This window comes from Malania oleifera, chromosome 5 (assembly GCF_029873635.1).
Source record: "Malania oleifera isolate guangnan ecotype guangnan chromosome 5, ASM2987363v1, whole genome shotgun sequence".
Classification (NCBI taxonomy): domain Eukaryota; kingdom Viridiplantae; phylum Streptophyta; class Magnoliopsida; order Santalales; family Ximeniaceae; genus Malania; species Malania oleifera.
The window spans coordinates 106,495,902-106,515,349 of NC_080421.1; the positions used below are offsets into that span (position 1 = coordinate 106,495,902).

General features: G+C 37.0%; 1 protein-coding gene across 1 annotated transcript; it reads right to left on the bottom strand.

Annotated features, from left to right (window-relative positions):
* Positions 1–6,242: 6,242 nt before the first annotated feature.
* Positions 6,243–10,041, bottom strand: LOC131155089 (transcription factor MYB12). Its single transcript, XM_058108014.1, has 3 exons — positions 9,853–10,041; positions 9,644–9,773; positions 6,243–6,861 (listed from the first exon to the last, which is right to left on the bottom strand). The coding sequence occupies exons 1-3, from the start codon at positions 9,983–9,985 to the stop codon at positions 6,312–6,314; spliced, it is 813 nt and encodes a 270-aa protein (XP_057963997.1). The 5' UTR covers positions 9,986–10,041; the 3' UTR covers positions 6,243–6,311.
* Between the last annotated feature and the right edge of the window lie 9,407 nt (positions 10,042–19,448).

A 19,448-nucleotide genomic window follows, 5' to 3' on the forward strand; every position in this document is an offset into this window, starting at 1 on the left:
TGTGTTGTGCTATGGAGCTTGGACTCCTCTTGTATAGACTCTGGTATGGTATTGTATGCATATATATATATAGGAAAAACCTTTCTTCCGCTGTGTATGTGACTGTATGTGGATGTGTTTTGGGTGCTTGGGAACCCCACGTGGTCGAATCCTCATTCATTGTATTGTATCTTTGGATGATTTGTTGGATTCATGGAAAAGTTAGATTACTTTTTCACCCTTGGGTCCCATTTTCGGGCTCGGGGCGTGACAACTTTGATATCCTATTTCATAACCCACCTCATATTAAAATTTCTATAGACACCATAATTTTAACCAGCCCCCCCCCCTCTGAGAAGACCCGACATAATAAGAATTGACTTGAATCCCGAGAATGGAAGGATCTGATTGAATCCCGATGAATTTTTGAGTCTTGATGTGCCTACCGAGCTTTAGTGTTTTTAATTGAGTCTCGAGTTTTCAAATCGAGTCTTGTTTTAGATTGGGGTCCTGTTGTAAGATTGAGCCCTAGTATTTTAAAAAATAAGTCCCTTTTGGTTTTAAAACTGAATCTTTCAATTTGAGCATTTTCAAATTTTAAATTGAGTTTTTCCAAATTTTCAAATTTTTTGATGTCGAGTCGTTTATTTTTGAATTTTTTATGAACATTTTTATCGAGTTGTCTTTCCGAGTCCAGGTCCTTCCAATTTTCGGGAATCAAGTATTATTAAAACTGAGTTTTTCATTTGTGAAAAATAAAAGGGGAAAGCACGTGAGAGAGATATTCTCTCAAAACCGCGTAACAGTACGCGAGGGAAAATATTCCCTATAACCAATTCTTGGCGCCAAATATTGGAGAGGGTCTCAGAGCCTATAAAAAGGCTATTCACACATACACACAGAGGGGGGGGACACACAGAGCCCATCACCCACTACTATTCATCCGTCACCCTTTCCTCCCTCATCTCCTCTCTCACGCTCATCTCTCCTCTTACCTCTTAACTTCCATTTGCCCCAGTTCTCTCCCTTATCTCTTAGGTCCTCATCACTAGGCCAGCAAAACAGCCACAAGCAATTGCTCTCCCGGCTCTCGCTCACCATTCTTCAGCCTCACATCCGCCCATCTCTCTCTATCTCTCACCATCTTCATGACCATACTCAGATCCATCCATCTCTCCACTTGCCATCCAGTCTACTTTATCTCTCCTTGGCTCTCTCAAATCCAACGATCTCTCTCTGCCGCTCACTCACTCTCTCCCCTCCCTTTTCGCTCTCTCATCCTCGCGGCCACGACAGAGGCTTTGGCTCTCTCACTTTTTTTCTCTCCTCACACGCCATCCCCTCTTCGCCCACTCTCTCTCTTTAACCCAACCTTCATTTCACATCTCCTTCTCTTATCCTTGTGCCGCTCGGCCGTGAGCTTCTTGACGACCTCCAGAGCACCAGTCTCAAACCCCACCACCACCACCACCACAGAAATCATCAACCATCGTAGCCCCTGCTCTCCCATCTCCAGCAAGTCCAAACACAGCCACTTCCCAACCATAGTCGTGGACATTGCTCACGGCTAGCCCCTACTCCGGACACCCCCATGCAAACCCAGTAGCAACTCCGGCACCACCGCACCGCTCACCACTCTCTGACCACCCTTAACCTTCCCTCCCACAGCTTTGGCACCACTATTTGAGCACATCGTGACCATCGGCAAGCACCACTGAACCAACAATTGGCCAACCTCATAGCAGTGAGCAGATCTAGCCACCGCCAGAATCATCAACCAGCCACAAGCCTCCATGGTGAAACCACGAACACTGTGACTCCCAATCTTGTTCACGCACACACACGACTGCGAGCTTGACCAGCAGATCTAGCCACCGCCAAAGTCATCAATCGCCGCCGTCGTCACCTCCATCGGCCACCGTTGCAGTTGCCGTCACCTCTATTAGTGACCGTTGCAGTCATCAATGTCATCCTCTCCAACCATGGCCGTGAGCACGCCCAGCTCCACCCACTTCCTTCCGGAATTCCGAGCTCCATGTTGCATATTTGTAATGGCGGACTCACAGACTCGAAGCAAAACTCCGTTTTGGAGGTTTAGAGTTCGATTTCAAATCTGTTGCTAATTGTTTTCGTGAGGTGTATTTTAGGTTGAAGGTCGTAGTCGGGTTCGACTCTGCGTTTGGGTTGCTCGTTATCGGTTTCACAAAGGCCTCCCTCTTCTTAAGCTCCGGGAGCGTACAGGTATCGTTCCGATAGCAATCTTTCCTAATGAATCTCCTGACATGCTTTCCTGTTAATTGGTTGAGGTTTAAGTATATGATTGCCTTAATGTGTGGTTCGATCTTGCCCAGCTGAATCTTGTAAAACACTTTCACACGCTCACACCCATACGCACACACTGGTTTCACCGCTAACTGTGACGACCTGTTTAGTTTCCACATTTTTTTTAAATATAATAATAAAATCAATATCACATATTCTAGCTCAACAGATCATAATCCACCTGAACCCGTGGGTACCAGGGATACATCAGAACACAAAACGGAAGCCTGAGTAGCAGGAAATATATAATCACAGTATTATAAACACAAAACATCCATCTCATTACCACAAATACCAGAGTCACTATATCTATTATATCTTAGTATATACATCCCAAAAATAAGATCTAGGGACATTTCCCACAAAATCTAACTATCCCTACAAAAACTTACCCTTCAAAAAGGGCAGATATACAACACTAGATCAGCGAGGCTTTTTCCGCTCTCCTATCTGGGGCTCCTAAAAAGTTTATAAAATTTAGGGGTGAGACACCTCTCAGTAAGGGAAATAAACTAATACCAGTGCGTGACAACATGAGTATTTCGTGTTATACTTATACCATACAAAACATATTCAGTAATTGTTTGTCAAATCTGGGAAAATCATATATATTGTCAAGACATGACAGAACATACTGCATTTTCATAAACATAATCATCTCATATAATAATAATAATAATAATAACACAAAAACATTCCTAGTAGGTTAGTTGGCTATTGTCATGTATTACCCCCACATGACTGGGTTGTGTGGCCCGAAGGTAGGACCTGACAATGGTTGGCCGACCACTACCAAGTCAAAAGTACAGTCTGTAAGTCCAATGGGTTTGCCTGACCTGGTCCGTACACTAGGGGCGATCACACACTTCTTAAATACCACATCGACCATCCAATCTCACACCACTTCGTACAGCGGCGTTAACACAGATATCATGATCATGAAGACCATAGACACATAGCAACGGTATCGTGCCAGTGCTAGCCTAGACCAAGCCAATCAGGTTCTGATATCATATAACATATACTGAAACTATGATACATGAATATCTCATATCATTAATTATCATATCAATCACATCATTTTGCATATATATATATATATATATATATATATATATATATGTGTGTGTGTGTGTGTGTGTGTGTGTGTGTGTGTGTGTGTGTGTTATGAAAATCATCGGCCCGTACGCCGATATTTCCCATTTTATCATAGCTTGGCCCATACGTCAGCAAATCATACCATAGCACAGCCTGTACGCTGGAAAATCACACACATAGCACGACCCATACGCCGGCAAATCATATCATAGCATAACCCGTACGCTGACAAATCACATCCATAGCACGACTCGTACGCCGACAAAATATATAAAAATCTCGGCCCGTACGCTGGTTTTCTATTATAAAAATCTGTATCATAATCACATTCCTAGAAAACAGTATTTCATAACCAATTCTACTCATACCACACTGAACAGGTTTTCACATATTCAACATACCATCATTTTCAACAATATTTTCCTAAATATATAAATCATATAGAAATATATTTATTTGCTGAAATCGAATGCTATATATATACATATACATTTTCTTAAAAAGAACTAACTTAGTTTATCCCCTTACCTGATTCCTGAAAAGCTCCTAAGAAAATCTGTCCCACACCTATAGGATTTCCCAACTCAACACCCTGGAAACAACATTCCCCAGAACTAAAGTTCAGTATTTCTAAACGTATAACACTTTTCTCAGCTGTCAAAAATCCAAATATTGAGTAGAAAGCCTTACCTTGGATTTGAGATGGTTTCCACCTTAGTTTCACCAACGATCCGCTTCGGCAAATTTGGAGAAAACTTCCCCAGGAGCGTCGTGGTGACTTCGGATTGTCGATCCGGCAAAGATCTGGCCCGAAATCGATTAAAGAGAGAGAGAGAGAGAGAGAGAGAGAGAGAGAGAGAGAGAGAGAGAGAGAGAGAGAGAGAGAGAGAACCGAAGGGGAGAGAGAGAGAATGAAGTTAGCTTAATAGGGAAGTTAAAACTCGAATTTTGATATTTATAGAACAGGGAAATTCGTCGACGAGCCACGTCATTCGTCGACGAACCCTTTAATAATTTCATCGACGAAATTCATTCTTCTTCGACGAAATTTAGTCGGCTCAAAACCTCTCTTGGTATTTATTCGTTGACGAATCCCCTGTATTCGTCGACGAATTCTCTTAAACCCTCGTCGACGAATCTCCTGTATTCGTCGACGAAGTCGACTACCTCCTTCTGTTTTCGGTTTCCATTTCCCTTTCTTTTATTATTTAAATACCATTATTATTCGGGTCGTTACACTAACCCACTAATTTAAAAACACACACTCACCCACGGCTTGCAAGCCACTCTTCACACACAAAAACGCACACACAATCATCCTCACAACTACGACCCCCCACCCTTGACCTCTCACTCTCTACACAATCATTCCTCCACCCTCACGGCCACACATCTCAGGCAGCCATAGCCGCACAATCTCACACCACCTTAGGCCACACACAGTAGAACACACACACACACAGCAACACACACATGCACACACAGTAGAACACACACACGCAGCAACACACACATGTACACACAAGAAGAACACACATATGCAGCAACACGCACTACACCTATTGCCACATTGTCACACACCCTATTCCACACACTAAAATACACTGTTTCACAAAAAAACTCACACACCTACAAACACATTACACAAAAATAAAAAATACACACCACTCTTACACCTACCTACACACACACACACACTCTTACACCTACTTGCACACACACTGTTACACCTACCTACACACACACTGACACATACACCGACAAATTTTTTAAAAAAAAACACTCACACTCCATTCACACACTAATTTAAAATCACCTACACAACACTAATTTACTTCCACTCATGCGCGCACACATTTACGCATGCACACAATGAAATACACACTAACACACGTGCCCCATGGGCACCGTGAGTTGACTTGGCCTTGACTGGGCCTAAAACGGGTTGACCCTCCTTGGATTGGTTCTTTCCCGAACTGGTTGGGTCTTCTGAATCGATATGAAACCGATTCAGTCTCCCATTTTATTTCTCATCTTCTTTTCAATTTTTGTGGATTTTGCCTTAATTCTTTTTTTTTTTGTTATTTAATTACTTCGAGAAAAATATTGAAAAAACTCAAAAAATCAGAAATTTCCAAAAACATATTTGCACTTGAAAAAATCACAAAAATCCAGAAAAGTTTTAGAAAAACTACAAAAAACATCTTTGAGGTCTGTGTCGTCTCGAAGGAGTCCAAAAAACCTCTAAGAATATTATTTTCATACTTAGAAAAATCCTAGAGATATCAAAACTCCGGAAGTGTATTTTTGTATCCAATTTTCTTGATTTTTCATCCCGATGATTGCAACAAAGGGCATGGACTCTTCCGAGTATCAGATTGCCCTGGTTCTAAGGGAATGCGTATATAGTATTTTATTTTGTGCATTTTTTTCCGATTTTTGAAAGGGAGTAATTTTTAAAGATTTATTAGATTTATTTTGGGATAATTTTCGATTAATCTGGTATCATTCGTAAGAACGGGCGCATAGAAGATGCTAATACCTTCGCCTTGCGTAACCGTACTTTCGAACTCGACTCTAGCGACATAGATCGATTCTATCCCTAACGAGATAGCAATCAAGTATTCTAACCGCACTTTAAAAGGTTAGTGACGACTCTATCACACATTATTTTCCACGAAAGATAACTTCTTCAAAATATACATCCTATTTTTCCCAATTCGCAGCCGCACCCATTTTTTTGTCGGAATGGTTCTCCGGCAGGATCTGGGATGTCGCGACACTTTCAAACTTTAATTAATAAAACACCCTCTTTCAAAAGTAAAAATTTTAAAACTTTCAATATGAAAGTTTCTAACTTGACTAATAAAAATGCATCCAAGGGAAATCACTAGTACCCTTCTGCATATCCTTCATACATGACAATCCCATTCCTCATTTCCACTCTCCCACAGCCAAGACAGCATGATCTCCTCCTCACCATCTTCCCACTCCCAATTCCCGACCCTCCCTCCCTCAAAATCCAAAGCCGCTGAAGGAGAAGAACACCCGCAAAGCCAACTATCAATAGATTCAATACCACTTGACCCCATCTGATAATCAACCATGACATGACCATCTCCCCTCTCCTCATCACTTGCAGGGTCCGCCCCACATGGTCCAAACAGTCCCTCTGCCTCTGCTGCACCTGCTGGATCCAAAACGACGCCGTCTCCCTCACTTTCCTTTGCCTCCTTCCTCGCTGACACTGGGTGGCCGCCGGCGTGGGCCTTCTTCGCGGCGGCTCTGCCTCTGCCGGGCCGCCGCTGGATCAAATGCTCAGCTGAATTTGATTTTGGGGGTGCTTCAGAGGATAAATTGGGCTTTCTGAAGCTGTAAAATTTTCTACTGAGATGGGAATTCCAGTAGTTCTTTATTTCGTTGTCTGTTCTTCCTGGCAGCTGGCTGGCTATCATGGACCACCTGCAGCCATTCAATAAAATTTTGAAAAATCATCAATAACTTGTTTTTTTTCCCAGATAATTGTTAGTTATATTTCAATTTCAAATGTACATAATAATCACCTCATTAATATTTATCATGTGGACATACATCGTGCTGAAAAATTTAAGGAAAATTTGAAAGAATGTATTTTTCATGTTTGGTTGTGGAGAAAATAATTTGTATGTGTTTGTAGCAAATTAGAACAAAAAATGCCATTTTTTATTTATTTTTTAATTTTTGAGACAGTGAGAGAAATAAAATGGATAGGAGGAAAGAGGTCTTTTCTTTATTTTTTTCAAATAAAATCATTAATTCAAACATAGTTCAAGACACATTTGAAACTTGAGAAAACAAAAGAAAAGGAAAATGTGGAAAAATCTTCTTTTTCATTAGATCTTTAATTTTTCTTAATTTTAAATTATTTAAAAAATTCCATAATAGTATTTATGAAGAGAGAAAGTATAACAAAAATAAATTATCTTATTATTTTCCTTTATTTTTTTCTTTTCCTTAAGTTTCGTTTGGATCAAGAATTTTGTTTTGAGAAAGGTAAAGAAAATAAAAAGAAAATTCATTTTTCAATATATTTTCTCTCAATATCAATTAAAAATTAAAATATATTTTTCAAAATGATTAAAAATAAAGAAAAATTAAATGTTAATGATGTGTAAAACTAAATTTTTGTTTAATAATTTGGTCATTTTTTATTTTCTTTTCTCATTTCCCTCGATAATCAAATATGAAAAAAATTGATTACTTCATGTTTCCTTTTACATAACTTTTTCAACTTCTAAATAAGACTTTATATAGTATTTCAAAACATAAATTTCAAGCCTCCTATTTTAGATTTATGTGAATTTAGAAAAAAATTAATATAATTTTGTGTTACAATTTATCTAAATTCACTGTACAAATAGAAGAATTGAATTCTAAACTAAACACAGATGAAAAAATAATTTAGTTGAGTCTGACTCTGACATCTTTTATTGAGTGGGTCAGTGCATTCTTATTCTTTTTTCAGTAATCTAGGCAAGTCTTTTGAGTTTTTTCTCATTTTATTATTATTTTAAAATAATATATTAAATAATACCCTGTTTGAGAAAATTATTCCCAGAATGATGCCACGCGTTCAGTGAGAATTGCCAGTTTTTAAGTTATTGATTGAGTTCAAAAAATATTTTAGTTATTAAAGATTAATTAGAGTTAAAAAATTATTCATTTGTTAACATTTCTTTTCTCTTTTTCTCTTTCTTTATCAAGGAATGGAATTTACTACTATATTGGAAGTTACTCCACATATGACTTAACCTAAAAGAGAGGGTGGATTTGTTATATTTGGTAGTTCTAATTAGTTTTAAAGTTAATTAAATTTTAATTAGGAAATAATTTAATTTTTATTTATAGAATATTAAATGATAATTAAAAAAATATTAGGGAGCCTAGGTCTGAGGCTTCTAAATTTTTGATGAATCATTTAGTACTTTTGTCAAAAATTATAAAAATAAAAAATAAAAATAAAAACTAATAATCATAAGCTAATAACTTTTGTTAACGCGTGACAAGCAAATCTCGCTGGACCAAGCACCGAGATTTGCTTGGAAAGTAAGTTGGTGCTGATGTGTAGCAAATCTCGCTAGACCAAGCACCGAGATTTGTTTGGAAAATAAGCCGGTGCTGACGTGTAACAAATCTCACTGGACCAAGTATCGAGATTACGTGAGCGTCATTCTGGTAATAATTTTTTTGAACAAGATATTATTTTGAAATAATAATAAAATGAGAAAAAAACTCCAAATCTTTTGGTCCCATCCGAAGTAGGCATTGAACTAAGGACATCCTCCCAAGCTAAGGCAGGATTGGATCTTTTATAGACTTGAGTTTAAAATATCATACTATAAAAAAAAAAAAAATTATGATTTTTCTGTGTTTACTTGAGTCAACTCGAAAGAATGTCTAATCATTCTCTTTAGTGTGAGAGAAAAAAGATTGAATTTGATATTAAATATCGTAATGAGACAAAAAAGAATAAATATAATACACACTTCATTTGATTAAAATGCATTATGACAATAGAATATTCCAATCAAATCACTCATAATTTTTTTTGTAATTTTGGTGATTGTTGGAAGTTTGATACAGTTTGAGGATATAATTAATACACTAAACTCTTATGACTTTTTATATATTTTTTATTTTTTTAATCTCAACGTATAGCATTTTATTTTTGAAATATCATGTTGGAAAGGACATAAAAAATATTATTTACCTAACAATTATATTTTGAGAAATAAATCAGCAGGAAAATAAGGAAGTAAAAGCCAACAATAAACATCGAGCCATCACGTGGTTTAAAATAGACTTTCAAATTAAAAAAGCACAAAAATAAAGTTCCTTTTAATGAAAAGGGTAGAGAGGTAATATCGTTTTAATGCTTTTTTAAGGCTAATCTCTTTATTAAAATATATTAATAACAAACCTTGAAAATTAATGTAATTAGAACTAATACTAATTTTTTTTTTTTAATGAAAAACACACACTAAAATTAATAAAACTTTAAGTTTTACCTTTTTTTTCTTTGTAAATGTTTGTAAATATTCTAAATATAAAAAATGCTAATTATTCTGAATTTGCATTTTGAGAGTCATGTCGGCAAGACACAGACTGTGCCAAGTACGGTCGAACAAGACAGTTCCAAAGATACAAACCCGACTAGTGAGGAGTAAGATAATTATGTTTATGGGTTGCTTTACTAATTAATTACCTGTTCCCCAGGGATGCATGCAGCTTGACAATCAGGTCTTCCTCTTGAGCAGATATGTTGCCCCTCTTCAACCCTTCTCTCAGATAATTAATCCATCTCAGCCTGCAACTCTTCCCACATCTCAATAAACCTAATTCCAATGTCAAACAAATTAACATATGTATATCTATAAGCCATTATATATATTACCCAATAATATATATATATACCAGCATTCTTGGGCAAACACCTCCAGGAGCCTTCACCATTAGCATGGATGTAATCAATCAAAAGCTGGTCTTCCTCCGCCGTCCACCGCCCCTTCTTCAACCCCACTTTCTGACAGCACGGTGCTCTCCCCATTTTGAGAGAGAGAGAGAGAGATTGGTATTTGGTAGTCTACTATATGTATATATACAAGGGAGTGCTACTATCTATCTATATATATATATATATGTATATATATATATTATATGCATGGGGGGGCTAGGGAGGATATGCGGTGGAGGAGGGAGCCACGAGGATGGCAGAGGGAGGGGGCGGTCGTGGCGTCTCCACCGTCGGGGGCATGGCGACGGTGCTGTCGCCTCCCACGTTTGAACATTGCCTTTTCGTCCCCACTTGGGTCTGTCTCTTAATTTCATCATTTACTTCTTGCATTTATTGTTCATCTACTTTGTTTGTATCTCGTCTTACACTTCTTTATGTATTTTAATTTGCTCAAACTTGAAATAGAAATTTTAAGTATTCAACATAGTCAATGTCTTAAAGGGCAAAGCCTCACTTATAAGAAGATTAAAATTAGGATGTGCTGCTTGTGCCTTTGAAGTCTTAGTATAGAAAAGGGATTCGGAAGGGGAAATTATAGAATGAGTCAGTGGCTGCATGCTGTCCATATAGCTTTTGTGTTGATATTAAACACAAGTGGGTGAGCTCCACTCATGATAACCATGTTAAAAAAAAAAAATGATGCGTGTGACATCAATACAACGAGAAGAAGCAATGATTTAATTGAGTCAATTAATTGACATTATATGTTAAATTGTAGTAGTGTTTTAAATTATTTACTAATGATGAATTAAATACTAGATGTACTCAAATAAAATTCTCCAAAATAGTTCTCTGTCTCTCTGTCTCTCTCTCTCTCCACCATCGCAGCAACAAAAAACCCCTTTCTCTCGGCATCACAAGCTTCATAGCAATAGCTCTTCCCTCTTGTCACAAGCTTTGCAATTGCAGGAAGCCCTATTCTTTCTCTTCTTGCAAGCTTTGCAACAACAAGAAACCCCTTTCGCTCTTGCATCGCAACCACAGAAAGCTTCTTCTCTCTCTCACTGGCAAGTTTTGCAATAGTAGTGAATTTGTTTACATGATTTGTGAAATTTGTGAATATTTGAATGAATTTTTATTTGAAAATAATTAACAAATCTAGGTTGTCATTTAAGGGGAATAGGATTTCAACCATCATTGATCCAAGACAACTATTAACGCACATGGGTATGTGCAAACTGAGTCATGATTCCAGGGGGTAGGTGGCAACCCATGCAACTATGGTTACAATTCATAAATACATGTATATTTATGCACATCCATGTGCTTATAAATTCATATGTGTTCTGCACTCAGGTATAAATTGGATTTTGTCCCAAAATGCTTTTTCAACCTTGAAAGCCTTTTGGATTCTCCTAAATTGGGTTTTCTTGAATCATTTCTCTAAATGAGGTCATTCCCTTTCTTTTTAAAAATTAGGCACAGTTTCTTGATTTTCAAAGACTCATTTTCATGATAGCTTCCCTAACTTCAAACCCCTGAATTTCCTTATCTTTTAAATTTTTTTCCTTTTCTTAAAATATTAACCCTTTTTGGGGAGAGTTCCTTTCAAAATAACCAAACCCAACTTTTTCCTGAATTACGTTGGATTGATCCTAAACCTTGAGTGCGTAGGTAGCTTACCCCGAAAAGGGTAGGTTCAACCTAACTTTTTCCTTTCCCTTTTTTTTAAAAAAAAAATTGGTTTTTTTAGGACGAGTAGTGGATCCTCCGTGGGATTTGATCCCCCGTATAGGTTTCACGAAATTTCAACTTGTTGGGAGACACACTCACACACACACATACGTGTGGTAACCATTCCTCGAATGGGTGCTGATAGGGGTGTTGAAAGGCTAATCATTATTAAGGTGGTTGGCTAATTACCTTCTCTATGCACAAATATACTCTCAAACTCAAAATTCTGGCTTTTGCAAGCTTCCCCCCCCCCCCCCCCCACTTTCCTTTTTGAAAATTTTCTTTATTTTCTCTACATTAAAAAAATAAGGTGACAACTCCGTATCGTGTTACTCACCCTTTTTCATTGAAGCTCTTTCCTTCCCATTTAGGGACCCCTTTTCCCCCTTGTCGGCACCCCAAACTGAATCCGATGTCAACAATTAGTGTTTGACTAGGGTTTCCCACTTACAAATGATGTGTGCAAATATTGAAGTGTCACAATTAATGCATAATGACAATTGAACATTAAAAAAAACACTACAATATGGCCTTTAAATTTTGCATCATACAAAATGAAAGGAAAGACATTCTTTGCTCCCATACACAATTCAAGGTATTTGAGAATAGAAAAGAGCAATTGATAAGGGTTGGCATGTAAAACCTTAATTATTCAATAGAAAAAAAAATGAACACAAAATATCTTTGGCTTGGCTAACACACCTTAGCCGTATAGTTTTCCATTATATTTATAGCTGTATAATTAAACTATCAAGCATATAATAAGGAAACAAATATGAGCAAATTAAGGAAACAATCAAATGCACATTTGTAGGAGAAAAGCATGCTAACATCTGAATCATTTTGAATTAGTAACAGAATGGATGGAATGAGGAATTGGTACAAATGCTCCTGAATTTTCTGCTGAAGTTTATGATAGTCTAACACCCCCCTCGAATTAATGAGGTTTTGACAGACCATTAATTTGCTCTTTAGATATTGAAAACGTTGTGCAGTTTGGCCTTTGGTGAAGACATCCGCTATTTGATCCAAGGTTGAGATATGTTGGACTTTAATATCATTGTTGCATACTTTCTCCTGAATAAAATGATAGTCAATCTCTACGTGTTTCGTTCGTACATGAAACACCGGATTTGAAGCAAGTGCAATTGCCCCAATGTTATCACACCATTTAGTTGGTATGTGGACTAGGCCAATAGCCAATTCTTTGAAAAGCATTCTGAGCCATTATACTTCAGCTGTAGCGAGTGCCATTGAACGGTACTCGGCTTCGGTACTCGAACAAGAGACCACGTTTTGTTTCTTAGAGCTCCAAGAAACCAGGTTTTTGCCCAGAAAAATGCCATAGCCGCTAGTAGACCTTCTGTCGTCTGGATTGCCTGCCCAATCCGAGTCGCAGTAGGTATGTAATTGTAGAGGAGATGGTGTGTAGAACAGTCCATGGTTAACAGTGCCCTTTAAGTAGCGAAGAACTCGCTTCATAGCTTGCCAGTGTGGAGTTCTTAGCTGCTGCATATACTGACATAGCTGGTTAACAGCATAAGAAATATCAGGACGTGTTATTGTGTAGTATTGGAGTGCCCCAATGATTTGTCGATAAGTAGAAGGATCAGATATTAGTTCTCCTTCTGTATTGGACAGTTTGGTAGTTGCTACCGTAGGCGATGCAAGTGGCTTGGCACTAGCCATTTGAATCTGGTCTAAGAGATCACAAATGTACTTGGTTTGACTTAAATGCAGTCCTTGTGAGCTCCTATCAGCCTCCATGCCTAAAAAATAAGACAGAGAACCAAGATCCTTGACATAAAAAATACCCTGCAGATGTCGAATGAGTTTGGTAATTTCTGAGGCGTCAGATCCTGTTACCAAAATATCATCTATATATATTAAGACAAAAATTCTGAAATTATTAGTATGTAAAGTAAACAGAGAGTAGTCATTGACGGATTCTTGGAAACCAATCTCAATAAGTTGCTATGATAATCGTCGAAACCAAGCTCTTGGGGCTTGTTTAAGACCATAAAGAGACTTGTGTAATTTGCAAACATAGTTTGGTTTTGTTTCATCAACAAAACCTCTTGGTTGTTCCATAAAGACCTCTTCATCTAGAAATCCATGTAGAAATGCATTTGACACATCCAATTGTCGGATGGGCCAATGAAAATGAACGTCAATAGCCAAAACTAGTCGAATAATAGTTGGCTTAATGACGGGTGAAAAAGTTTTGTGGTAGCCTACACCACTCTTTTGATCATACCCTTTGACCACCGGTCTGGCCTTAAAATGTTCAATATTGCCATCTGGTCTCCTCTTAATTTTGTATACCCATTTGTTCCTGACAATGTGTGTTATCAAGTGGGCGAGGACATAGAGACCAAGTCCCATTTTCTATCAATGCATCAAGTTCTCTTCCCATTGCAGAACGCCATTGTGGATCTGAAACTGCTTGAGTGTAGGATGTTGGTTCAGGAGTATCCAAGACTGCAGAGAAAGCTTGCAAAGGATGTCGGGTATTATAGAATAATTTGTAATTAGGAAATGATATTGGTCGAGAGTGACCTATTTTGTAACGGGTTTGAATTTGAGTGAAGGTAGGCTAGACAATTGGATTGTTGGAGATATTAATGGTCTCTTGCGGCACCTGTGGAGAAGGAGATATTGGTGGAATGACAATTTCTGGTTCAATGGGACTGTCAAAATTTAAAGTGGTAGAAGGAGGGAAATAGTCATTGGTTGCAGGAGGTGGAGATGGTGGGGCAGAGTTGGATGCCGCAAGAATTGGCATTTGAACTAAAGGGGGAGAAGGATCCTTTGGAGATGGCACAACTGCAGAAATGTTAGATAATAAGTTACTAGATAGAACTGGACTAGGAATTATCAGTGGTTCACCTGCAGCAGGATTTGTTTTTCGAGGTGTGTTGAGCTTGGCCAGTTCCTTAGTTGGGAAAGATTTCTCATCAAAGATGACATGTCGTGAGATGTATACTCGTTTAGTAGCTAAGTCAAGACACCTATATTCTTTTTGACAGTTGGAATAGCCCAGGAAGAGACACTTTTTACTTCGGAATGCCAGCTTATGGTCGTTATATGGCCGAAGGAGTGGATAGCAAGCGCATCCAAAAACACGTAAGTCCATATAAGTTGGCTCAGTTTTATGAAGTAAAAAATAAGGTGTCATATTATCTAAGATTTTGGTAGGCAATCTGTTTATTAAGGACACTGAAGTGAGGAAGGCATCAACCCAATATTTGGGGGACAAACTTGATTTGCTAAAAGTGTTAGTCCCATTTCTTGGATGTGTATATGTTTCCGCTCGGCAATTCCATTTTGTTAAGAAGTGTGTGGGCAAGTTAGCCTATGGAATATTCCTTGTACAGTCAAAAAATTTTTAAACTGGTTGGAGGTAAACTCTCCACTCTTATCTGTTTGTATTGGCTTTATTAATGTTGAGAAAAATTTTTCTGTAATGGTTTTAAATTTAACTAAAGTTGCAAATACATCAGATTTTCTATGCAAAGGATATAGCCAAGAGTATCACGAATAATCATCAATTAACAAAACATAGTAGGAACAACCACAAGTTGATTGGACAAGGGAAACCCATACATCAGAGTGGATTAAAGCAAGAGGAACAGAAGACTGACGACTAGACTCTGGAAAAGGTAGTTGCTTAGCTTTGCCAAGTTGACAAGCGGAGCAAAACTCTATTTTATTTGAAGAACCTTTGATAGAGAGTTTATTTGAATGAAACAAACTATCTAAAATGACACTAGAGGGATGTCCTAGTCTTGAGTGCCAAGTGTCTGCATTAGCTCGAACTCCTATTGTTGCTGAAAGGCACATGAGGCTCTTATGAGAAATCTTGCACCCAGCTAGTGGATATAGGCCATTTTCAACCACATCTTGAAGTAGAATTCTGCTTGTCAGGTTCTCCTTCACGATAAAATCATTAGCAGTTAAGATAAAGTAACAATTATTATCTAAACAAAATTGATTGATAGAGATAAGATTGGTAGTTGCTTGTGGGCAATGGAGAATTTTGTTTAGATGAAAATTGGATTGGCCTAAGTTAAAAGTGGTAGAACCAGTGTTTAGAACTTACAGACCTGAACCATTTCCGACAATTACAGTTTCTGATTCATGAAAGGGCTGGTGATGAGTGAGATTAGTTGCATCTGATGTAATATGGGCATTAACACCGCTATCCATGTACCAAACTTGATGATCAAATGTGGCATTACTCTCAACCACCATTGCTGCGAGATCTTGAGGAGGAAACCGACCCTAATATGAATAATCAAAACAGTGAACAATCAATAGCAGTATGGCCAGATTTACCACAAATTTGACAAACCGGGCAATTGTTGGGGAGTTGTGGAGGAGTATATTTGGTCTTTTGGTTTGGTTGGGAAGTTGCATTCTCCATCTTGGTGGGAGGGAGTGGAGGTCCTTTCTTTTTCACATAGGTAGGCAGCTTAGATTTGTTTGCAGCAAATGCAAAGTGAGTACTATCCGTGCCATGAATAGAGAAATTGACATCCAGAAGATTTTCATAGCCCAGCAATTCAACTTGAAAGTCTTCAAATGTGAAGTTAGTTTCACGAGTTGCAAAATTAAAAGAGGTGACAAATGGTGTGTGGGATTGCAAGCCACCAAGAAGAAAGGAGATCAAGCCTTGATCATCAACAGGCTTCCCAGCTATTGCCAAATGATCTACAAGACTTTTGGCATTTTCAAGATACTCAGAACAAGATTTGGAACCGTGAGTCAATGTTTGAAGTTGACGTTTAAGATGGGAAATTTGGGAACGCGATTGAGAAGAAAAACGAGTCTGTAGGGCAGTCCAGACTTGCTTAGATGTTCCAATCCATTAATAGTGGAAACAAGTTTTTCTGAAAGAGATGTAAGGATCCATCCAAGGAGACAAACATCTTTCTTCTGCCAAACAACATAGGCAAGATTCAATGAACCAGAGGTAAGATTTTTTTGGAGGACAGGCTTCAGTACCATCAATGAAGCGAACTAAGTCGTGTCCTCGGAGAAGATTAAGGAACTGCATTTTCCATGCCAAATAATTGTGGGAGCCGTCTAGTTTCACAGAAATAGTGGTGGTAGATGGTGGTAGGATAGGTTCTGGGATGGAGGTGTCATCGGTGTTGGCCATTTGGATGATGCGGAAGCTGCAGAAGGATCGTTTGAAAAGCGTGAGCTTATAGGAGGTAGCTCTGATACCATGTAAAACCTTAATAATTCAACAGAAAAGAAAAAAGAACACAAGATATCTTTGGCTTGGCTAACACACCTTAGCCATATAGTTTTCCATTATATTTATAGCTATACAATTGAACGTCAAGCGTATAATAAGGAAACAAATATGAGCAAAATAAGTAAACAATCAAATGCACATTTGTAGGAGAAAATTAGCTAATAGTTATGAGCAAAATAAGGAAACAATCAAATGCACATTTGCAGGAGAAAATCACGCTAACAGCTGAATCATTTTGAATTAGTAATAGAATGGATAGAATGAGGAATTGGTGCAGATGCTCCTGGATTTTCTGCTGAAGTTTTTGATAGTCTAACATGGCATTTCCAAATACATAATAAGAATAAAGTCTAGACAATGTGTAATTAAATGGCTAACTTAATATTGATCATGTCATCCAAAGTAGCTTGGAAGAGGTGGAAGGTTGATCGCCCAACCTTAGACATGTAATCTAGATACGCTTGCAAAAGGCCTAGGCCATCACCCAACTTAATACACGTCACCAACTCTAGAGAAGTGAACTTGAGACATAGGATCCATGTTGAATTAGTAGATGCATACGATCATCCAACCTAAAAAGCACCTTATTTAAGTCGACTTGGCTTACCATTTTGACTCAAAAAAAAAAAAAAAAAAAAAACTCCAATTGAACATAGTAACCATAATTAAACAACATTAACGCTAAAAATAATTGTTTTCACAATTAAGAACTAATCTCATTCATAAAGTTTATACAATTAAGAGACATTACTAAAAGAAGGAGTCTTAGAAGCACAAATCTGAAACTTTTTCGTTGGTGGTGTCAAATTTATTGGTAAGTGCAACATAGGGATATAAGGATAAAATATTGACTCCTCCATTGAAGGAAAATAAAACCAATCTAAGCTCATTTGTAGGAATTCTTACGTGGCTAAATTAACTTAGACATTGACGATTTATTATCGAAACCAACTTTATTGTGATCTTACTTTTCAACGTCTCAAAGAGTTAGAAGGAGGCGTACATCAATCATCTTGATGATCTCCTTCTTATTCATCTATTGCTCCAAATTGCATAGCTAACCTATTAGCTTCTTGCTTGAATCCGATCCATTGACCTATTTTGCTATATCTTATCTTGTACACAAAATGTCTTTTGATAACACTTCCCACACTAAAAGGAAAACCTCCAAAAAAAGAAGAAAAAAAACCAATCTAAGCTCATTTGTAGGAATTCTTAAGACATTTAAGGTCTATTATCAAAATCGTCTTTATTGTGATCTTATTTTGCAAGGTCTCAAAAAGTTAGAAGAAGGCATACATCAATCATTCAAATGATCTCCTTCTTATTCATCTATTGCTCCAAATTGCACAGCTTCACAACCCATTTAAGTAAGATAGCCTATTAGCTACTTGCTCGACCCATTGACCTATTTTGCTGTTTCTTATCTTGTACGCGAGGGTATCTTTTGCTAACACATCCCATAATAGTACCTAGGCTAGGCTTAAAGACCTATATGAGGAGACCTACATGAGGAGTTTTTGTTTAATCTCAATGACTTATGAATAAAGGTTATGACTGAACTGATTTACTAAATAAGTGAATTAGTTAGATATTAGAAGTGAACCTGAACTTTCTTAAAATTTTTTTGATAGAACCAGACATGGAAACATGTTAAATTTAGCAAGTGTGAAACTTAGAGATCTCTTTTTCAATTTTTTTTCTTTAAAAAAATAAAAATGACAAAAACTCAATATCCAAGTAATTAAAATTAAAATAATAAATTTTATTTTGCATAAAAATAAATGATGTTATTTTTATTATTAATTATTAATAAAAATATGAAAAGAAAATATTATTTTAGTTTAATTAAAATTTTTAAAATTGTGTAATTATTTATTAATTTTATTAAATATTTATACTCTTAGATGTTGATAAGAATAAAATTAAAAAAATAATACATATTTAAATATTAGATACTAAGGTTGTTTGCTTTGCAAAATGCCTATTATCATGAATAGGTTAGTTACAATTAGTTATGTAAGAAATTATGTTGTTACTATAAAACAAATAACAATTCGAAAAATTTTATAAGTCCATAATAAGGAATAAATAAAGAAAAATTATTCTTATTTAATTATGAATATATATAAAGAATAATTATTTCCTTGATTTTAAAATTGAAACTATACTGTATCTTATTCCAATGGATAACTATTCCGCCAAACCAAATGAGTTTTTAAATAATAAAAATAATTTTTATTTTACATTTAGAACCTATTCTAGTTTAATTTAGAATTACTTTATAAAATCATATTTAATTTAAGAGTTTAGGACTTAATCTTACCCAACACCATACTAATTAAGAATACGGATTGGACTGGGCCTGAAAACAAGCCCACCCCAGGAACGAAAGGTTGCAGTTGGGCCCAAAATTGTTGGGCTCAATCCAGTAATTAGGAAACAGATAATTCCGCCCGAGCCAGCCCAAATAGAAGTCTGCAGTCTACTACACCGCACGGCACACGCCATGCCTTTGCTTTCCGACGCCAGGAGAGGACCTAGGCTTCTTGATAC